The following is a 24902-nucleotide window of genomic DNA, read 5'->3' as shown; positions in this document are numbered from 1 at the left end:
TACATATCTGGTATGGTGTAAATTTTCCTCTGTGATTTTGCAATTATCACAAAGACACATTATCAGCAACAAAACTAATTTTACCTGAAAAAAATGTTTATGATCAAGTGGCCAATTATGATTTTGACGAAGGAAAAAATCTACATATATCATACTGTACATTACATAATCATACACGTTCATATTGATTGCTTTTAGAGTTCGAACTCCTAGAAATATTGTTTGTTGTATTTGATGACGATACCTATAACTACAGAAATCCACACAATACCAATGAAAAGGTGCTTTTATTCACTATTAGTGAAAAATGAAAATCAATACTCTGATAATGGATTATGATGGTACTCCACAAAGCTCTGTATTCACCCTCTGAACCATTTGCTGAATCAGCTCTTTTACTGTACTAGAATGGTAATAGCGCCCCCTCCAGTCATATGATTTACAACTTTCCTGATCAGGTCACAAGGGACCATGAGGGTCCCTTTAACAAACAATAAAAAATTGTTTTTCATACAAATCAACGTAAAACTGCATTGATGTGTTAAAAAAAACACTATTATACACAAGGGAAGGAGATAGGAAGAAAGAGAGAATGGAAGAGAGGAGAGAGGCAAGGAGAGACTGAGAGAAAGATGGAAACAAAAAGAGAGAGAGAGGGAGAGAAGGGGAGAGGGAAAGAGACAGGGAGAGGCACATGTATGAAGTATGATTAGTCACTAAAATAATAGACCACTGGCAGCATAGTGCCTGTAACATGGCACTCTAACGTCATTGAATAGTATGTAATACCTCAACATTTAAAAGGGATTGTACTGTTTTGGTTGAGACCTAACTTCAGATTTCTAACATTGTTTGGTGAAATAATATTGTAATGAGAAACCTCTTATGAAAATATGATAGAGCATGTAATTGCAAGAGGGATTCAATGTTTGTTAACTTGATGAAAACTGGATATGAAATGGCTGAGATATCCAAAACAGAGTAATCCTAATTAAAGGTGTGACACATCTTTTATCAGGACTGCTTTGTTTTACTTTGTTTTTGGATGTCCCAGCCATTCCAAAACCAATCTTCATCTAATAAACTTTGAATTCCTCTTGGAATGGTATGCTCTGTCTTATTTCATAAGTGGTTTCTTGGTATCTTGAAAAAATTTTAAAGCCCAATCCTCATCTCCACCAGTACTATACCATCCCTTTAACTATATGCATGTTGATATTCATGTATGAATGTGGTATGATAATGGTTATTCAAGTAATGTAATTCCCCTCCTTTCCTGAATGCATCCACCCCCTACCTCCTGGTGTCCTCCAGTTCCTCCTCTGCTTTGTATCTCATCTGCACATGCTCCTCCAGTCCAGATGTCTGCGTCTTGAGGTCAAACCTCGTCACATCCAACTCTTTCTGAAGAAGCAGGCACTGTTGAATTTGGAGAGAATTGTGGAAGGGGGAAAAAAGAAGAAGAAGAAGACAGAATCTGTGATTAAGTACTGATGAAGGGATAATATGTCTGGAAGTTATCTTTACAGTCTATCATTTTGTGATGAAGTCAACATTATCCAAACAGCAACAGCAATCTTTTGGGGCATTCATCTAAAATGCATGCAACCTTGCAGAGGGATGTTACCATGCTTTCCAGGTCTGTAATCTTCTGCTGGTCTCGCTTTGCCGTAAACTCCATGATCTCCACCTCGGCGCGTGACAACTCCAGCTCATTCTGAATCTGACTGAGTCTGTGGTTGAGACTATCCATGCCATCGCCCGAATCCCGGCTCTGCTTCAGCCGGTGATTCTCATCTCTGACTGCCTTCAGGTCCTCTCCCATCTTGATTGCCCTACAGGGCAAGATGAAGACATAAGTGGGAGTTAAGTGACTTTGAAACTGGAGTCTGAACAAGTTCATGGAAAATATGTAAATAACATTAAAAAAAACATGAGCAAGTCTGCGGTCAAGAATAATAAGCCTTTTCTTTCATGTACTCTACAGACTTTAATGGGGTTTTTTTTTACTGGTGTCTTCTATGATAGAATGTTGGTTTTGTTTTGTTTTTTTCTTTTTGCTTCTCTGTTTTGCTAAAAGGCAGGTGATAAAAACCTTTTAAGATGCTTTCTCCAACAAATGATACAGTATTGCTATACGTCATGTTGCAATTAATTGCAATCATCTACATGTACATGCATTAGTGAATTCATTCTTGTGATCAACAAGTATTCATACAAGCATATTAATCATCTCATGGATAGCATTATGGATTCATAAATGCAAAAACCCCTCACTGCCCCCTGAGAAATAGATAAAAAATGAAAGACCTCAGGCAACTTGCAAAAGAAAGAAATTGGAAAGCATTATCCATTTATCTCTTTTTGCATAAAATTTTGATAGTCTCGCAGTGTTCTAGAGGGAGGAAAATGTCTCACTCCTTGTTTAATACATAATTAAAGTTCTCATTTGGTTGGAGAGGAGAGGTTAAATAAATCTAAGTCATCACTACTATGACAGATAAATCTTGAACTCTATTTCCAGACTATAAGGCAAAGAATTGACAGATTGGATGCATATATGACACGTTTTCAGTGTTACCCCCATCGCCAACAGCTTCGGGGGGGGTGTTAAAAAATTAACAAGAATTGTAACATCCTTCAAGGAACGGGTTAAGAATTGTGAAGGACTTTCAAACACAAAAGGCAAAATCAGCAAAAAAACAACAAAAAAACTGTGCTCGACAAAGGTTGGAATGTGACCATCGTGTAGTAGTACCTGTGATCAGAGTTCTTCTTTGCCTCCATGACCCACTTCATATTACAGAGCAGGCTTTCCAGCTGTGATCTCAGCTTAGTTATGGTCTGTCAAAATAACACAGAACAAATTTATTACTGTCAGATATCAGTGACTGAAGAATGATCAGCATACATGCAGTTATACCGATTCCTTTGATTTTTAGCTATATAGGCCCTCGATTGGAAGAACTTGATTTGTGCCCACTTAGAAGACTGGTAAATCGTAATTCAGTCAGTCGCTTTATAGGCGCAGAGATTTTTGCTGTTGTTGAAGACAAGATCTGATAGATTTGTTCAATTTGTTGAATAGTCACTACTCAGCATTAGGGTGCTAAATAAGAATTGACTCGAAAGAGAAAATGCATTTGCAAATGACAAGGTGCGTAAAATTGATCAAAAGCACACACTTCCTGCATTTCAATTATCCACAAAGTAAGAGGCTGTCACATGCTGGTATAAAAAGCAGGAAAATCTATAGCTAGTATTTTCAATTGATGACAGTTTTTGCTTTTGCCTTTTCAAAGAATAAATAAATCAACAGCAATATATCCGCTGCTACATTTGATTATGACTGTTGCGACTATTACCCCAGCAGTACCCCTTTGTCGGAGGGGAAGTGAATATTTCATGACAAGTGCATACTCTGGCTACAATAGAGTGGCAAACATAGTTTTTGGCTAAATAAAGTTGTTATCATGGCAACAGCTTTTCACACACTTGGAAAACATATTCCCATTGTTCAGTCTTTTAGCCCATCGAAGACGAGTCCCAAGTATACTCGAGCAGGCATCTATGGGAAATGTGTGATGTGGCAACATCAGCCCGTTCTCAATGGGTTAAAGGTACTGTTTACCATTTGGAACAGTCATTTTAAAAATGGTTGAGTTATCGCATTTGATGTATATATGTAGATCAGTTGTATCACAAAACACCCTGCTATATAAATATTTCGCAGTAAAGCCTAAAACATAAGGGGATATTACTATTTTTCTCCACAAACCATAACTGTAGACGGTTTATTCTATAAACCATTTTATCATAACTATTGTTGACATTTTGTATGTTAAAAATACTTAACATTGATTACAATGATTAACCTTTTTACACTAATTGTTGTTACTATCCCTAACTCACATTTCAAAACTATTTTGAAGCACTGAATTTGGGCGTTTGTTTCATCTGCATATATGGTAAATAATGCATTCAATGTTTGGTCTGAGAAACATGCATACACATATGCATACACACACACACACACACACACACATACAGCAACAACAACACAAACAACAAAATATCCTGCATATCTTTTTTACCCTGAGGTCATCGTATGCAAAAACTAGATTCAGTTTATTGGAAATTTGTGAAAATAGTTTATTCCACAATTTTCCACAATCAACTGCCCAACTGACCAATTACACACCAACTCCTGTATGCAATACATCCCCTTCAAGATTTGTTTGCCAAGAATACAATTAAGTCACTTCAAATGGTTACTCATGTTTGTCACAAGACAAACAGGTTTTGTGAAATCATTCCAATACATTCATTCATCTGGACGTCCACCATCCCTCAAAAAAAAAAAATGAAGCATAACACTAAAATGGCTAATCACTAACAACATTTACCTCGCTATCATGGAGCAAGAACTGTGAAGGTCTCTAGCGACAATCCATTCTCTTGGCTGGCATCCCCCGCTGGATGTTTGAGTGGTGTGTTAATCTAGTTAAGTGCAGACACTATCCCACACTCAAGACATGGGGTACTAATGGAATTGGTTTTAATGGAACATCAGAGCCCATGAAGTTAGTATCTCCCTCTCTCCCTCTCTCTCCATATTTCAATTTACCACACGAATACAACTTCAAGCTTTCAAAGCCAAGCAGGTCACGTCTATAATTGCAGACACACTCTGCTACCATTGTGTACACGCACATTTGAATGATGTAACATCCATGCAAATAAGCAATTTGATGCACGTAAAGTACATGTAAGAGGTTATTTCCATTGTATTCGCCAAAATGAGATGTTTTGATTTTAGTAGGCAATTCACAAAAGCAGAACCCTGGACACTGAAAGTAACATCCTAATGAAGAAAAAACAGACAAACAAACAAACATGCAAACAAACTAAGAACTGGACAAACCAAGACAAGTGAACAACAAATGCAAGATGATTGTGGAAACAAAAAAGGAAAGGGGTACAGCAAGTGAACATTGATTCAGAAAAGACAGCAGGTACTAGTGTTAATGGACAATGACACCAACACAAACCAACATACACTGATGAACAAGACAGTGAGTTATTGTGACAGCTTTGAGCCTCTGGCACTTTTGAGAATGGAGGCACAATAGAAAAAAAAAAGGGGGAAGACAGAGAAAGTGAACAAAGATGATAGAGCAAAAGGAAAGATAGACTTAAGATTGGAAAGAAGATGCAAATATAGCCTAGAGACTATCAAATAGAATTATTCACTCTTAAAAATCACCCTGATTGAACCATGGAGCCCTACACAGCTTGATGTACCTCAACTCTACCCAAGAATCTCCAAAAGAGTCCTCAAACTAAAGTGCACAAGGTATTTCCCCAGACTGACTATTGATAGAGGGATCTTTGTAAAGGATTACAATAGTGATATCCTTCTGCACCAAGCCACGGTGTATTGCCCATACCAACACAGCATTTTGATAGCCGATATTGTCAGGGTTTGACAAATGGTAAAGAATGCACAAGAGTATTTAACCAGAAATAGGCAATTACTGAGCTGGTGTGGTAACAGGTCAACAATCATGAAATTATATAAAAATTGAAAGAACTGTAGTAAAGAGTGACACAAAAATGTCTGTCTTATTTTCAATATCACAAGCTTGATTGTAAGAGTTAAACTGCAGAATTTTCAGAAGATAGTAGACAGTGATAGTAAAAAGAAAAGAAAAGAAGAAGATGACACAGCTAAATTCATACAGAGCAGGGCCAAAATGGTTAGTGATTAATTTGTAAGTGATGCAATGCTGTCTTATGAAACTTATAGTGACTGGTTACACAAGTATGTCTAATTGGAGCAAGATGAGCTTTCAACAGCATAAAGTTTCACTCAGTTTCACAAACATAAGGACCACAGTTCTATGCAGTGTAATTTCATCATTTCTGCTGTACATGGAAAATGAAATCATGAGTTAATTAAGAAATGTTAAGTGTTTATCACCTTAGAATTTTCAACCTAAATTTGGAAGAGCAAGATATATTTTTGATGAAACATGACATTTAGAACAGAAGTTTCTACAAAGCATTTCAATGAGCGCAAATAGTTGACTTGCGTGTCAGCACCGATGGTCCAAAACTTCAGTCAGGAATATAATGTGTACAAACACGCGCATATAAGGTAAATTGAAAAACCTTGTCCTCCATCGCACTATAAACCTGACAATAGAACACACACACACACACATGATATACACATGTATATACACAGACACATCAGTTTTCTTCTCTCCTTCTCTCTAGCACGATTCCGCATAATTATATACTTAGAGTATGAATGAAATATGGTGGCAGTAATACGCCTTGTGTTGAGACCATGAGAACAAACATCATGCCTGGTTAAGTCCATAGTATTGCTGTAATGAGGGGTGGGTGAATATCAGTTTGGATTCCAATTTGGAATTATTATTTTGCGATGATAAATTTGCTCATTTGTAGCTTATAGCTACAAAGAGGGAAGACACATTCAAAAGGGTAAATGGGACAAAAAAAGGACTACCATTCTGTAGGACAGTGTAGTACAGGTATATTTTAGGCAGTCTGGATCTCCCTCAGAAAAAACAGTAACAACTGATAAGTCTCTATGCACTAGTGCATCAATAAGTTACTCAGTTACAAAAGAATCTAAGATATATATATATACATATTGTACATGTACAAACTGTACAATTACAATACCAGGAGACATGTTTTGCATGGATATCATGAGTTTCATCAAGCACCCTGCAAACCAGAATGGCCGAGGGATAGATACTATCTATCAACATATGTTTGCCTTGCCAAAAATGAAAATTAAAACAGTCGATGCTCCATACCAGTGTCATTTGCGGATGTACAGTCATTATAATAATACTATGTCATTTCACATGCTGGGACACATGCATTCAAATCTCATTAAGATGTGAACTCAGAGCAAATAAACATTTGAACTAAACATAGCAACTGTGATACCACATTATTCAGATAAAGAGTAAGACATACAGTACATTATTCTTGAAGTTCTTTGTTCATACTCATTGTATGTGTGCAATTTGACTGCCTCCCAGACCTCAAAATAGTATTGAAACTGTAATCTACCATGTTGGATGGTACAGACTGTATATCAAGAATTTAAGTGGACCATAGAGAGTAAATCTGTTCATAATGAACCAATCTCAATGGCCTCTTGAACCATGCAGTCTGTAGCATGCCCTTACATCCTGTTGATCTGACCACATGTTGCATGTAAAATACAATGTTCAATGAGATATCTATATTTATTTTTGTCTCCACCTACTGTACATACGAAATGATAGAGGACAGCCCTTACTTTAAAGTTTGAAGCAATGTTTCACCTTTCAATATGGCAACTCACTCTTATCAACCAATTCATAAATAAGCTAATGTTATCATTAGCATGTTAACCTCTCCTTCTCCCCCTCTTTTTCTCTTATATACAATTATGTATATTGCACTGCATGAACTCATAATGTGAAGGAAGAAGTATTAATACACAAAGTGTAAATTATGCAGTCAACTTATAACTTATGGAAGTATGAATTTAAGGGGACAAAGCTCAAACACAATTTTGGATATTTTGATTTTGGCACTGCCATTATATCGCAAGAAATGTGTAATATTTCACCCCACATGAATACATTATCCCACTTGTACATGCACAGTTTGAGTAAAGCATTAGCTAGCAATATCAAAGTGCCCGACATCACATGTCCCTCAAATACAACAGGAGTGTATTGTACTTATTGTACATCACAAATATGTACACAGGCACCCAGTTATACACACAGATACACACAGAGACACAGAGACATATATACACAGTCATGAGACAAAGAAACAGACAGAGAGACTGACAGACAGGTACACAGACAGACACACACACACACAAACACACACACACACACACACATACTGTCAAACACTAACCTGCCCTAGGAAATCCCTGTCCTCAGCCGAAGCATCCTCCTGCTGGACTGTGACCATTTTCTCCACCTCAGCAATGATGCTCTCTGTGGTGGAGTGCAGCTTCTGCATCATCTCACTCTTGCCACCAGTCTCGTAGGTGACGGGGCCGTAGATTGGTGAGGGGAGGTGGCTCTCTGCAACCTTTAGATTCACAAAAAAAAACAAAACAAAACACAGCTCAGACAAGGTTTAGTTGCTGCACTTTGTAACTGGCTGAATTATACTACGACTGAAATTGTGGTAAAAGGACCTAAAATCGAATGTCAAAGAGTGGCATAGAAATTGTAGCGTACGATCTTTACAATATTATCTAGAATCTCATCAATGGAATGGGGGGGGGGGGAGGAGGAACTTACCTGCTCAGAGATGACGGAGAACATTTTCACTGTAGTAGCAGAAAAGGATTCATGATAAGCATTCCACTGATAAAAATCGCTCAGGATACTAAATTGCTTGTGCCATAGACTGTTCAAATCTGTTCAGATTCTGTGTCAGCCATATCAATTTCTATGGCATGTGGCAAATCAGACTGTATTCCATGACTTCTATAAACTACACTAAAACATCTTAAAGGAAATGGGGATGGATCTGAATTCAAATTCACATTTGTGCAGTTTGGGATTCAAGGCCATAATTGATAGCCCACTACCATCTCCACAAAAACCTAATGCTTTAGCACTGTTACCTACATTGCTGGGGCCTAATTTAAAATTCTTTGTGACACATCCAGAATTATTGGTGAGACAACTTACAAATATCCGTAGTTCGCTCTGGAGGTTGTGCTCATCAGGGGTACTCTGGAGCTGGGGGAACTCTCCAGTGAGGTCGGGGGTCACAGGAGCTTTCAAACCAAGACCAGCCAGAGATGAAGTCATCTTTTGGTGGACCTGTGACAGTTCCTGCTCAATGTCACTCTTTTCCATCTTCAGTAACTACAAATGAAGTAACAAATAACAAGAAAGTGGAAATCATTGTCAGAGACATCTCTAGATATACACATACAAGATGTTATGATAAACTCATGAATCAATAATACCATTGCTACTACATTATATGCATACATGTATGCAAGTGTTTATGCACTTATATATTTCCATGCACTGGCTATTAAGTCAATCATTCACAGGTTGCAATGTATCAAAAAGCCAATATGAATGAAATATTGGCCTTTTAATGCACAGCCTGTGAATAATTATACAATGTACTTGTATGACATATATCAAATTCCTCTTCTTCTCCCTCTTCTATGATCTGTATTGTCATTTGGATAGAGCTATGTGATATTGATATCATCATGACTTATGCCTTATTTCTGCACTGTCTTGTAAATTTGCCCACTTTACCTGCTAGATGCAGGTATGTATTCATCAGTTAAAGTATAAAACAAACTTCATCCCTGTTATATGATTATGCATGTAGTTGTAACTTGTTAAGGTTTAACACAACTGTTTATTTAATCCCCTACAAACACAACTTTATTGCAAAGTCGGGCAACCACCCGGTTGAAATGATGCCTCAGTCTGTTACAAAATAATGCGCTGATGAAGAAGAGACATTGTATCGCAGGGGAATTACTGTCTATGCTTTATTCATGTATTTGCAGCAAGTCATATATTATCATTATCTATCTATTTTATTTATTTATTTTTTTGCCAAATCAGAATTTCCCAACAATTTCATGAATGGGGAAATTAAGGCATCCATTCACACAGTGCGTCCTACTCAGAAGGGATTGGAGAAAGAAGTTGAATACATACACCTACAGTTAACTTCATGTATGTTGAGGTGAAGTCATATATAACCATGTATGAAATAAGTAAGCTGTATGCTGACAATATATTTGAATATGTGAACAGTGGATGCAAGGAGATAGAATAAGTCATGGGTAATCAACGAACATAGTATTCACAAATTTTGGAAAAACTGTGCTTTATTTATCTATTTTTTTGTTTAAAGGAATACAAGATTGTCTGAAGGATAGGGAAAGATTATCATATTCTGTGAATGCAGCTTCCACCAAGGTCTAACTTCTCCTTCAGTTTGTTTGACTGTCTATCTAGTTGAGTATAAGAGATTATGGCCTGGGGATCTACCAGATGCACATACAAATGTATCTTGCCAAAGGGCAAGGCTAAGATTCTCGCCTGAAAGGGTCAGTCCAGAGAGGCGGAGTCTAATTAGATTGGAAGCTGAACAAACAAGAGTTACACATTTATTAAACATCCCCAGCCTTGTTACCTCTAATGCCCCCTAGCTGCTCCATATTGCTACATGGCAATGTTATTTGATTATTCATTTTCAATGTGAAACATGGGCTGAAATCCATGGAACGCTGATGTAACATGGAATGTTGATATAATGTATCCTGGCAAATGTAATGTTCATTCCAATCCAATGTTAAAATGGAATACCAAGCTCGAACTCATGAAAATCCTTAATTTCAGTCAATCAGAGCCAACTTGATGTTGGTTTTCTTTGCTTGTTTTTTTTTTTTTTTTAAATTACCGTACAGACATGCAGTTGTACCCGATTGGCTAAAATAAAAATAAGTAAAAACCAAGACTGCCGAGTCATTCCATACTGCCAGTTTGTTTCTGGATGTCATAACATACGTAAGTCTACTTGTGGCAAAGGATATCAATGAGTGGAACAAAAGTACGGCTTGGTGTAATGCCTGTAGAGTACAATGTAGGTTTCATGTACATGTAGGATGATTTGCAAAGGGCCATTACCACTACTAAAGCAGGAGCCCCTCTTAAACGGGAGAAAAGCTCGTCTCATGACCAAACCATCATCACAGGTACAAATGTACACACATGTATCAGTGCTGCTTGAGTGAAATTATGCATGCAGTGATGAAAATGTCAGATAAGTCATGAGTCATTGGCACTTGGACATACGGTGTAATGTCCCTAGCTCACCTATTACATAATATTCCATGAATTACAGACATCTCTAATATTAAAGAGATGGCACAGTGTGATACATGTATTCCCTAATAACAGCCAACAATGCCAAACAATTAATCTCTTCACTTTTTTATCCTAAAATCCTGTTTCATATACATGAAAGTAACACTTTAATTTTTCTCAGACTGTTGTAACCCCTTTGTTTTGCTTTGTATTATTGTGCTTACGCAAATACTACAGTATCTGCTTTGCCAGAAAGGGTCACATTTGTGTGAGAGATAAAATCACAGAAAAATCTAACAAAGATATGAACATGGCTTGGCCATGTATGAATTCCAAAAGGGTATCTGAGCAGTCTAAATACAACCTGTTTAATAAATTTGGTACTACCATGTTAACATTCTTATGTTATCAACACTTTTAATGATGTATAGATGAAGTTTGAAGTCCACATTTGATTTCTTACTACTTGAACTGATTATGAATTATGGGTCACCAGGATTCTCAACAAAAGAATTCAAAGCAATTCATTGTTCTGAACATGCTTGGCTAGTCTCCAATCTTCATGCTAATGTTTACACATGGAGCAATAATTACAAACATCTGGATACCAGGCAAGAAGGAATCAAAGAAACAAAACAATTGATATCATCATGAAATCAATGAGATTATGATAGCTGATATAGCAATGCTTACCCACATACTACATTTAAGTACATTGTATGTAATTATTGTGGCACACATTTTTCTAGCTGCAGCACATTTTTACTAATCATTTTCAAGAAAATTACTAACTGTGGGTTGTTTTGCATAGAAAAACAAAGTACATTCATTTGTAAAAATCATTAGTATGCAGAATTTTATGTGGCCAAAACAGGAGTCACATGCTGAAATTACAATTACTAAATCTTACTAAAAGTTGGCAGCTCTGCATTTTATGTGATGTCACTTGAATTGAGGTGAAAAATATTGGAAAACAGAAGGAAAATTAAGAAGAAAATAATACACACTTCTACAAGAGGAATTAGCATTCAAATTTCAAACTATATCAGGTTAACCTGTTGAGGATGGACTGCTTTTGCTACAACACACATTTCCCATAGACACTTCCCAAGTATACTCGGGACTCGTCCTCAACAGGTTAATAACAAATTCAAACTTGTGGATATGTTTTCTCTGAGGTTGTAGAAACAAGCTTTTCAATCCACCTGTACACATTTGGCACATTTCAATATTGCATTTGCAGTATATATTACAACTGTATATATATAGTATATATATGCATTTTGTGAATAAATCAAATCAAATCAAATCAAAAGTGGAAAATTTTGTATGAGTACTTATTTGCACTCAGCTGGGTAAGGTGAAACGTGTGTGTTTTTAATTCCATGGAATCAAAATCATTTTTGCATGCTTCTATTTTTGTACCACTTCCATGTCGCTCAAATACGCGAACACTTCTACAACGTAAAAACTTCCACCTTTCACTACAGTACTTGAAATCCAGTTTGCATGCATTAGCTGTTGCTATGCTTGGCAAGCCTCTTGGCTAGCTTTCTGGTTGTTTGAAGCAATCTTTGTCACACTGGCAAAAGATACATTATGGATGGCTGTAATTTGAAGCATATTAGTAGATTAGTCCACTCGTTTGCGAATGAAGTGCATGTAAATTTCAATGCACATGGAAAATCTTGGTTAAAGCAATTACCAGCTGTTACCACGCAGCAAACAGGCTACGCCTTAATTTATCACCTTCCTTGCACTGTGTAAACTGAATGCCTTAAATGTAAGTAAAGAATATAGTGGCATGCTTCTTGTCTAAACACAGTTACTCGGGATGCAGTTTAAACCATTACATCAGGTAGTGGGAGAATGAATCATTAACTTGTGTGTCTCTTAATGACGTTTGATGTGTGCCCAACTGGAAGAATGGAATAGCAGATCGTACTGAGCATCAGACTGTCTCTTCTCCAGAGCACGGCGGTATGTGTGATTTACGAGGACATTTCAGTGTTGCAAGCGAAATGATACAAAATGCTATGGGGAAGGAAGTATTTGGCACCCTAGGTACAGGCCCTCTCTGATGTCTTAGCAGGATTTTGTGCTTCATTTTGCAGCCATGTATTGGTTATCACCCATCAGTGGTACCTAGCACCAAAAGATATCATTTTGCATCTGCCATAAATCAGGTAACAGATAATCTTACAAATGCTAGAAATTAATATAGATCTACTGGAAAAGCACTCTGAGAGCGCAGACCGCCACCACGCAGCTCATTTCCACCCAAACACCCATGCTGAAAATCACCCTTATTTCCCAGTAATAAAGAAGCCTTTCTGTTATGTGCTACCTCATCAGCAGTTTACTCAGTGCAGTTTAAGTAAACTGTGTACAAATATATATAGACAAATGAATTTGATATCTACCCCCTGGACTTTGTGTGTGAGAGTTTGATTTTAATGACAAAGACATAATGAGTGTTAAATAATCCCCAAACAAATCAAACACACACACAGACACGCACACACACATACAAACTGACAAGCTCATACACTCAAACACTTTTTGCCTCGACAGAGGACAATCATTATCCACTTCTTGCTGGTAGCAAATGGCATAAATTAGCAAGCACTGAGCAGATTTTCTAGACACAAAAAGACAGAATGAGGAATAACTCAAGTGATGCCTACAATGGTGATAATGAGATTAGAGAGACATGTCACAGAAACATGATGCATTCTGCGCCAACAACATACAACATCTTACAGCCTCCTGTCTGTCATCTTGGTGAGATGAGGTAATTACCTTAAAGGCGTCTTGGAGCTCTCGATGGCTCTGGTGAAGGTCATCGTACCTCTTCTTTTTCTAAAAAGTCACAGCCAGAAAAGAAGGAGAGAAAATGAAGGCCCCAACAATGGACAGCATCAGCTGTGTTCTTCCATCCAGAAGACATTATAAGCTGAAAGAGGACACTTGTATGAATTCAACTTAAAAAGGAAATTTCCTGTATGCATCTTTCCACATACACTTTCTTATTTTCTTTTTTTTTCTTTTTTGCATGTACATTGTATTTGATTTGATTGAAAGGTTTTAAAAAGGAGACAGAATTACTGAAGCTGAAATTTACAGCCTGTGTGAAGTATGTCATTACATTCAGTTATTGGCATCATGTAACATTAAAGGTATTAGCCCACATTTGTAAACCTGCAGCAATTGGTCTCATAGTTAGCATGGAGTTTGGGTATGATTGGAGTAACACCTGTGCAAAATTTCGTTCCAATTAGTCCATTACTTTCATAAAAATAAATGAAAATGCACCGTAATCCGTATGCATGCGTATAACGCTCGCTAGCTCCAGTCCACGTACGTGTTACATGTACAATGTACGTAGCTATAGCCCGCGCTCGTAATTCGATTTTGGGTCGGGTTGACCCGGTTTGAAAATTGATTTTAAAACGATGATTTTCTCTCTTTTATCGAATGGTATAGACAAAGAGCGACAGGTGAGGTATGTTACTGTTATAACTTGTACTTGAAGTCATATTGGACCTGTTTTATGCAGTTTTGATTTTCGTGGGTTTGCAAATGTGGGCTAGTACCTTTAACACAATGGAACAAATTCTCTGGGCTGTCGTGTCAATATGATCCAACTACAAGTCCGTAACAATGGTTGTTTCACCTTGCTACCAAAAGAGAAAAATAAATAAATAAATGAAAATCACACGGCTTGTGAAATAGGATCTTTGAACGAAAAAGCTGATAATCTTGCTCAGAAATAGAATGGGCACTCTACTTTAGATATCTTATCAGAGATACAGTTGCAGTTAGAAGGAAGGAATCACACTCCTGATTATTGGCAGCATTCTTTTGTTATCATCTAGTGATTAATCTAGATGAAACTTTACTGAGAAATAAGTTGCATGAAGTTACAAAAACAATAAAATGGAAAAGAAAACAAATCTTAGCAAGGAAATAAATGTCTCACCTCAAGGAATTGAATTTGAATGGATTGCAGTCTATTTTTTGATTCAGACAGCTGAAATGAATGAAGACATTTTGACAAGTCAATTAATCATGAGATGATCAGCTTCAGAAATGATGATCATTCTATGTTCGCATTGTAAACACACAAGGGTGTTATTAACCCGTTGAGGACGGTTTAATTTTGCTACAACACGCATTTCCCATAGACCCCTGCCCGAGTATAGTCGGGACTCGTCCTCAACGGGTTAAGCAAATAATCATTGATTGCAAGGGCGATGGTACAATCTGACATCGCTGAGGTGTCTATCAAGTTGAGTTGAAGGAAAGGGCTGATAGACATCTCAAGGATCACCGAGGCGATGTTAGATTGTATCCACTGCCCAAGAAATAGATGATTATTTGCTCTATATCCCATATCCATTAACAAACTTGAGATTTGTTGAAAATGTATTCCATCAACCATGCAGATCTTTACTTCAAAATCGTGCTGAATGTTACAACACAGGTGGTTGTACCGTACAACCACGGTCCTCGGCATGGCAGCAGTCGAATGAACGTGACTACATGTACTACGCGTAACTACAGTCAAACCTGCCTTAGCGGCCACCTGTTAATAGCGGCCACTGAAAAATCCCCCCCCCCCCCCCCCGGGAGAAAAGCCCTGTTAAAGACCCTGTGTATAGCGGCCACTTGTCTAACGCAGCCAGCGGCCACAAATTTTGTTTCCCGTGGTAGATTTTAACCTGTCTATAGCGGCATGGTTAAAGGTCCAGTTTACCTTTGGGAGCAGTGATTTCAAAAATTTTCAAGATATCATATTTGATGCATATGTGTAGGTCTGTTGTATCATAAAACATCCTACCATATGAAATATTTGCAATAAAACCTAAAATATAAGGAGATATCAGGGTTTTTCTCAATAAACCGTAACTGTATACGGTTTAGTCTGGAAAATTTTTTATTATAACTATTGTTCACATTTTGTGTATCTAACAACACTTAACATCGATTATACGGATTCAAATTTTGACAGTGGTTGTTTCTATCCCTAACTCACATTTTAGAACTATTTTATAGCACTAATGCTTTCATCTGCAAATGGTAAATTATGCCTTTAAATGCATGAAACACAAGATGCGTGCATACGTACACACATACATGTACAATTAAGGATACAACGATGATACATGTACATGTAAGCAATGCACATAAATTTGGATTACCTGTCTATAACAGCCACTTTTTCCGTCTCCCTTGGGTGGCCGCTATATTTGTAGACAGGTTTGACTGTATCAAGTAGTTAGATCTAAGATGATTACAAATGCTACTGATGTATCGATAATTGTGCAATGTGCACGGATGTGTGCCATTCCAACTTGCTAGCTGCTCGCGTGGCCGATAGATGCAAGCGATACCTTTATTAATTCCAATCATGGGTATGTAAAAATGTTAACAAAAAAAGAATATCACATATGTATGTGATAGTACCATGGCATGGATGTTGGGAGAAAAACATCTCTCGATCACATGTTCCAAATTCAAGTAATCTCACTGGTCCAACATACTTATGTGAGATATAAAAACATCTATTTGGTACATGAGCTCCACTCCCACAAAGATACACGTAAGTGACGGAGCATGAATTCGAGATAAAGCAAACTGGAAACATCCTTAATCTGCCCACTGAGTTTTCATTCATTTCCAAAGTGCTCATCCAAATATGTCATATTATATGAAGCCACCAACTGAAGTGTATCAGATGGTAATCTGATGAATCCAACTTGTGTTGATTGACTATCAGGTCAGTGTCAGACATGTTGGGCGTGATCCAATGAGGCAAGATCGTCCGCTGATGATCACGCATGACATGTCTGACACTGACACGATAGTCAACCAACAAAAGTTGGATTCATCAGACTGCTATCTGATACACTTTGGTGGGTGGCCGTAAGCAACAAACTTTGCCTCCGACGAGTGACCGATGAGAAAATCTCTGGGGAATGGGGGTATCACACAGAGTAGCTCTGCTTGTAAAGTAGTCCCAATGTAGTGTCAAGTTGTTCATGGGTGAGTTAACATTATTGAAAATTGTTAGGTCAATGCAAGTGCCTTGCTTACTGATGAGTGGGATTGTTCTGTTTATGTTTAATGGTTGCATCCATTCCCCTGAAATGAGAATCAGTCTTCAAGTTCTGTTGTTTTAAGTGTGTAAATGGTCCTAAAGATTCTGGTGAAGAAAAAAAAATGATTGCACTTTTTCTGTACATGTACACTTAAAACACAGTCGATGCAATTATTCATCATCTTGTATCTACCATCAACACACATGAGCTAGCATGAAATGTGGTTTCTAGGCAACCTGAATGTTAAGCCGTTATTCATGAACTGCATCACTGGATACATAAAAGGCCACTTAGCACAGGACCTTGGCGGGACAAGAATAATTCATTACAGCCCAAACCACTTTGTGTATGTATTCATACTTCAGCCTGCTAAAGCAAATTAAAATTGAATATGTATGCCATGGTGTACTTATTTTAATGCTTCTTTACAAACTTAAAGCTTGTATGATACACAGCTGTCACTTCACATACTTCACATAACCTATAGCTCTTGTGTTTAGCTTATTACATTGATTAGATCCAAAAGACGTGGAAGGCCATTCACATTATTTCTGGAACTCATGATCATTTCTTACCAATATTTGTTTAACATAAATGTAATTTGAAGTGTTTACTGCACAAATTTCAACCACATTTTGACTCACATTCATATAGCTGGTTGCCAAGCAATTTTGCGTCAGGTTTGCTGGTATGTCATATTCTTCAAAGGTTTATTCAAAGAGTCAATAAAAGCTCAGAATTTTGAAAAAGACTTGCCATTCATATCCTCTAGATACCACTAAACATGTTCCAGAATTCTTCCTTGGATGATCCACAGTAGACAGAGACTGTTTGCTGGCACAGAATTTGCTGTAACCATGTATTAATCACACTTCTTATTTTTGAGGGGTTCTACAGTTTTCATGGAGTATGGTCTATACAGTTGTGAATACACTCTCTGTACTAACACTTGTACTATTGTTAATGATAAACATCTTCAATATCAGGATTCTGATTGATGGAACACAAGACACAGGAAGATATACACAAGGTATGATGGATAGAATAGATGCATAGATTAGATACACATTATTCTATAAACGCTATCATGAAGAGCAACTTAAAAAAAAAACTTTTTATGACTTCCCTTTATCACAACAAAAATATGATAGATTTGGTACATTTTTTTTTCAAAATTAAATGAATACTTGGATAAAAGTAAGTACATCTTTATCCTCATCTGGATTGGGAATAGGCAATAAAGTAGATATGATTTAAAGCTATCTTACCTTTGTATCTTTTGTTCTGATTTCAGTCTGTGCCCTTGAATGCTGTTAATGTATAAAAAAATAGGAATGCAGTTTTAGACTACTTGGTTTATCTACAACTTTGATGACACATACATGAATGAAGATGTACATATGCATGATAGAGATTGAATATTGCATTGAAAAGTAATGCCCATACAAATATCATTTCTCTGTCTACAAATAATACATAGAATAGTTTTAGTACTGAGTCAGTGTCATAAAATCAATCAAATCTCCTCATGCCAGTGATGGTGGGCAAAATTTCCACTAATATAAGAATTGGTATACGAATAATAATTTTTTATTTTTTTTTGACAACAGTGTGTCTGATAGCACTGATGTAATTAGATCCACAGGCTTGACTGCTTACACTACATACAATGTACAACTGTACTACTCTCCTCGACTGATGCTAAAAAAGCAAAGGCAAGTTCACACCTCATCCTGACTTCACTTCAATCAAATCTGACAGAGAGCAGCCACTTTTGCTTTGCTTGGCCGTTCATCATAAATTCTTTATGTACAGGCAGGTGGCTCTCGGGATCATGTCCCAATCGCTTCACTGTAGGGGACTTCAGGGGTAAAGACTTAGAAGCTCATGCATAAAGACCCATTCTGATTTTCATCTACGCAAATCTAACTGATCTATGCAGATTGCTTCCCCTACCCCCCCCCCCCCGACACTAAATGATACCTCACACCCACCCCCTTTTTTGTGCTAAAATGTATAAGATGCTGTAATGATTTGGCACTTCTATATCAACCTCCCCTCCTCATTGTATGACTGAGGTGTCTAACAGGAAACTAGTCATGGTTACTATGGCAATGGACAAACAAGGAGCCCTCTCAATGTGGAGGCTTTGCATCAATATGCACACAAGAGGACTGTAATGGACTTATAATTGCATGGCAGGGTCTGGGACTATACAAAAAGAGCACAAAGCAGGTGCAACCTTGTATTTATGGAAACATATGGAATCAAGGACTTTTGAGCATTGGTCCAAGAGTAATGCACCTGTGACAACTTTGTTATACACAAATGCAAATATAAACAAGAATATATTGCCAAGTATGGGATCAAAATAAGTATTTTAAGCAATGCATACTGCACTATAAGCATTTCAAACAATTGAGAAATATCACACTTCAACAGACCAATGTTTAAAACACATATACTCACACATACAAACAAACATATGCACACACACACACACACACATAAGGAAAAATTATAGAAGTAACTGGTCACCTCTTCTTCCAAAAACTGAATCTTTTCATGCAGCAGAATATTGTCCCTGTCCTAGAATTTGTGGTCAGAGAAATAAAACAAAACAAATCACATGATTTCTCTCACATCATTTAGGAAGAGAACATTTGATTAAAACTGAAAGGCACAAAAAATAAAAGCTTGCAAACATGAATGAAATATATAAATCAGAGCTGGGGATGAAAAGGCTTTGTAAGTCCCAGATGAAATACATACAATAAACATTGTATCTGAACTGAATGGAGGCAAACAAAGAAGCAGAGGCATGCACATACACATGCATACACACACACTCACTCACACACACACACACACACACAAACACACACTCATATGCAAAAAAAAAAGGTTGTGGAATAAAAAGTAGCTACAAAGTGAGACTGAGCACAAGGTGATACCATTCATCTTCTCTAGATATGAACGTAGTGAGAGCAGGGGCTCGTCTGTCTCATACGTCAGCAAACATGCTTCAATGATCCTCGGTTCTTTTCTTCCATTTAATCTGTATTCTGCATTGTACACACCACAATCAATTCCATTCCCTTTCACTAATAAAATGATGCATTTCAAGTTTGTTTACCATCATATATGCCGCGTAAATTTGGCACTAGACATCATCTAATGGCCGATTAATCAATGCACAATAATGTGATCAGTCAAATTTCACTGCTAAGGCATGGTATTATAAAAAATACAAGTGCTTTTTACTTCCCAAAAGGGCAGAAAAGTGCCTATTACAAGTAACTCCACAGAAGCTGGCAAGTAATATCATAGCACCTTGCTAGATATATGGGGGAGAGGGGCTTTTGGTTGATGCTTTTGTTTCATAAAATGCCATGGCGTATTTAGTGTTTCTGTAATCTTACTTATTGCATTTTCTTTTATTTTGGCTTTTTATTATTTTTTTTTGGGGGGGGGGGAGGTGAAGTGTGGAGCATGTATGATCATTGCAAATGCAGATGCATTCAGCATTTTTATTTGAAAGCATAACTCAAGTTTTTAATTTTTTATGCAAGAGAACAGCCATAACAGCTCTTGCCAAATCTTTGTATAATAAATAACATTTTTTTATATCAAAAAAAAAATGACAGCCTACCTCATTCTCCAGCAGGTGTATTGTACTTTCTAGTGACATCTTCTCCTTCTCCTGACAAAAAAAGAAAGAAAAAAAAAAACCCAAATCACAACATGTTATAGCCAATGATGTAAATAGATTTTCGATGACAGTTGTAATATGATAAAAAACAAGAACATGAAAATGCTATAATAATATACTTGCATGTCATCCATTTGCAATGACTACAGGCTGTATACTGAATGGAACACAGAAATAACAAAGGATTATGCACTGTAATATGACATCACATTCTATTCAACAGCTAATCAGTGTGTAGAATGAATGTGTGTAAACATATAGTGATGTGATCAGACAAGCTTCATTAACTACACTGTATGCACATACATGTACATTGTATAATGTTTTAATCTGAAGAATTTCAGCACAGGTAGTATACACATCTACATGAAATGAAATTATGGCAAAATATAGCAACAGAGATGGAGAGAGCAGAGCATGTATATTGTACTGTAAAACGCAGAAAGTTCGCGTACATTTTCATTTTGTGAATTTCGCGAGCGCCAACATTCACAAAATTGAAATGTGCGCAAAAGTTCTTGCCCACATAATATACACTGGATGCCAGTGGCAGTTTGTGAAAATTTCATGCTGAGAGAAAGGCCGTCAGCTCCAATTTGCAAAATGTTCATGCCGAGAATATATCATGTTTTACAGTATATGGCTCAAATGTCACAAAATAATGAGGCACTTGCTGATGAGATCAGAATGTCAGTTGAAAGGCAAAATATCTATTAAAAAAAACACACACACACACACACAGGTGGTATCAAAAATCCTGTCTTACCAGATCCAACACTTTTGACTTCAATTCTGAGTTCATGTCTTGCAGACCAGACGTTTCAAGGTGGAGCTCTTTGATTTCTTCCCTTAAGGAGGCATTTCTGCCGCCCAGACTGAATGAAAAAAAGATGAAACGGAAAACTCACGCACATTTTTAATCTCATACACTGTTGAAGCTCAATTTCTTTTTCAGGGTTTGATAGAACTGAAACTCTCCGTCTCTGAGAAACTATCACATCTGACAGTAGCAGTTTATTGATGGCTATCCCCTGCATGAATTCAGCTATTTTCTTCTGAATCTGCATGCATATCTTAAAATCACAATATGCACGTACAAAATATACGCTGTATAAATGTAAGCACACAGCAATCATGCAACATACGTCTCTGCCGTCCACACTCCATCCATTACATAATGCAGCAAGAATGATATACCCCAGTAGGCCTACTTGACCAACTTTGGCTATGGGCATAGGGGCAGCTTGTAGTCACACACACACACACACACACACACACACACACACACACACACAAGAAGTTCACATCACCTCATACTGATATGGTGATTCTTTCCTTCAACCTCCTTCCCCCCTTCCCTCCCTTACAACAACAGCCATCATCACATCTCTGGTATGATGGACAAGTCATGTAGCACAAACACTCAATATTGACTCTAGGGAACCATTCAAGTGGTATCTGACTGTTAGTGTGTCCTTTAGCATCATGACTCCCAATGTGGTGGTGTGAGGTATTTATAGAAAGATGTAGCTAATTCAATATGCTGTGGGCTGCGCTTTCTTGAACAAGCTCTGACGGAAAAAGACTGCTACTATCACAAGCAAACATGAGCTTTAAACTGATGAATACCGCCAGGATTACCCACACATCGGTGATAATCCATTAAAAGCAATCACCTAATTTTGCAGGTCGTATTTTGCGTGTAAAAAACTCATCAGCACCATGGTAACAAGTGTCACACCAATTTTTCATTCTGATGCCAGAGCGGTATGCAGAACAAATTGTTATTTCGTATAATGTGGAGAGGTATGAGTATTTTGTAGCCTTTACCCTAGCAGCAGATGGTAGTAATTCAGTCTCTAGCTATGAAAATACCTTCATCACTCTGTATTCGCTATACGTACGCCAACAACAGCATGATGTTGATAAAAACATAATATATATTCCAGCAGCAAGTTAAAAATGAAGATGATATTGAAAATGGCAATGATAAATGCCATCAGTGTCATAACCAATTTGTATGATATACTGATAACTAGAGACAAGTAGATTACTGAGCTTTTCCGTTGGGCACTAAATAAAAATGAAAGAGGATGATTTCCATACAAGACGTGTAACAATCAAAATACAGCCCTAATGTCGTCGACCAAGAAGGATTTTGAGCCTTTGCCTCATATAGGCAATATCTGGTGAAGTCTAAACTTCAGTATATTCTGTACTGAATATGCCTGATCTGCAAATACCAGGTATGAACAAGAAATTATTATTGTATTTTGAATAACACTGACTGAAAACCAAAACCAAACCTATCAAAAGACAAAGATCAATTTTCCACTCAATTTGATATTATTGGGAAACAGTAATCAATTTTTCTCGAATCTAAGCTGCTTAATTTAATTTGTGGCTTTGCTAATTCCAACCAAATGCCCAACTTTTGACTTTCATATGCCAGTTGGCAGGGGTCATGTACTGCATTTTATTTACCTAAAGGGTTACTTTGCTGCTATTCCTGATTTCAGTGACATAAAAAAAAATCTTAATATCTGACCTTTAAATAACCTTTTGCAATTATATGGAGATACATACACTACCTCACATTCCAATGACAACAACAAAATGACTTCTTTGCCACAACTCAATGTTTACTTGATGAATGAAACCTTTTTTTTTTTTATCAAAAGCCTTACTGCTCAGTCCATTCGTGGTTTCAGCAAATAAGTGGGGACACGTTGTTCTATAACCACGCACAGTTCAAGCAAGACATTCAATATAACTGGGAAGGCCAATGAGAGATTATTTCTGTAAAGAAGTTTTCAAATGTCAGAGTGACCCTGTACAGCTGATGTAGCCCTCGGAAGGATAGACACTCAGTACACTCAGATTTTTTTTTTCTGAATTATGATACTAGCTGCACTACACATCAGAAACACAATGTAGAGTGTAGTACGTTTATAATCTATTCAAATAGGATACAACAACAGAGGCATCCATATACTGTAGTATACTGCAAAATGAATTAGTAATCTACTTTGAGCGCCCCTCATGTATATCTTAGTATGTGCTGATCCTGGACAATGTCTGATGTGGTCTCAGCACTATTGACTCCCCAGCAGTGCAGTGTCCATCCAGACTTAATTCTCTATCAGTCCTGTGGTTTCAAGTTCATTGATGCGTATGAACAAAATTGATGACATGTGCAAACTACAGGCAGCTGCTTTCCATCCTGCTTGGTTCTGCATAGTTTTGCTGCTAACGGATAGATCTGTATCATATTGAGGTCATAAACATTATGTGGAGACCAACTTATCACAATGCCTGTGAACTCATGTTTCTTGAGCCATCAGTAACATTCATTTTTACAAAGTCTTGTGTTTCTTTGCTTCTTTGTTTTGGGTTGTTGTCTTTTTTTTTTTGCTTGTTCTGGCTGTAGTTTGTTGTCTTTGTTTTGTTTTGTTTTGTTTTTATCTTTATGTTATTTCATTTTTATTTTTTTATTTTTTTTTTTGGGGGGGGGAGAGGTTCAGGCAGATGTTAGATGGCACATCCAAAGCAGATAATGAACTTGTTCTGATACATTAATTCATGTCACAGAATGATGTTTTAATACAAATCGCTATAGTGGCTTAATTCTACAGCTGCCTGGTCTGCTACATATTGAATGCAAAGGATAAGACATGCACAGCCAAAAGTTTTCATGGAGGTTCTGTTGATACAATTCATTACAGCAGAAGGCAACACACATCATATACCATTGAAATGCAGCAAGAAATCTAGCCGTCTTAAAACAGGCTACAATTCTATACCTTTTACAAACTTTACAATAAAATTTAATCTCAATGACATAATGTGGCACTAAAATATCAGACTTTTCAGAAAACTCTGACCTATACAGTATTAAAGAAAGCTGTTAAGGTAATTACAGCCATGAGGTACAGAGACATGGATAAAATACACTTAATTGACTTGTTGGCCTTGCTACATGCCAATTAGCTTTAATGGGTTGTAATAATTAATCATGTTTGTAAAATTGAATAGAAAGTGAGGCATCGCCCAATTAATGCTACAGATTTTTCATCTCACAAAATACAGTCAGTCATATATCAGCCTTATTTATATATTCAATACACAATTGCCGTGAAATATAAAGACAACAAACAGAGGCCACAGCTC

General features: G+C 37.1%; 1 protein-coding gene across 1 annotated transcript in view; it reads right to left on the bottom strand.

Annotated features, from left to right (window-relative positions):
- The window catches only part of LOC140228455 (uncharacterized), a 105116-nt gene that overhangs the window by 35237 nt on the left and 44977 nt on the right, over positions 1-24902 (bottom strand). Inside the window, exons 8-18 of the mRNA XM_072308671.1 lie at positions 21499-21607; positions 20673-20723; positions 19559-19609; positions 18289-18330; positions 14899-14949; positions 13719-13778; positions 8757-8936; positions 7966-8145; positions 2759-2844; positions 1628-1835; positions 1298-1419 (exon numbers count right to left, since the gene is read on the bottom strand). Coding sequence (XP_072164772.1) covers positions 1298-1419; positions 1628-1835; positions 2759-2844; positions 7966-8145; positions 8757-8936; positions 13719-13778; positions 14899-14949; positions 18289-18330; positions 19559-19609; positions 20673-20723; positions 21499-21607 — 1140 coding nt within the window. The remainder of the gene's footprint in view (positions 1-1297; positions 1420-1627; positions 1836-2758; positions 2845-7965; positions 8146-8756; positions 8937-13718; positions 13779-14898; positions 14950-18288; positions 18331-19558; positions 19610-20672; positions 20724-21498; positions 21608-24902) is intronic.

Source organism: Diadema setosum, chromosome 5, assembly GCF_964275005.1.
Source record: "Diadema setosum chromosome 5, eeDiaSeto1, whole genome shotgun sequence".
NCBI lineage: Eukaryota > Metazoa > Echinodermata > Echinoidea > Diadematoida > Diadematidae > Diadema > Diadema setosum.
Note: the sequence above shows the minus strand (reverse complement) of the source record. Positions and strands in the feature narration are given on the sequence as shown.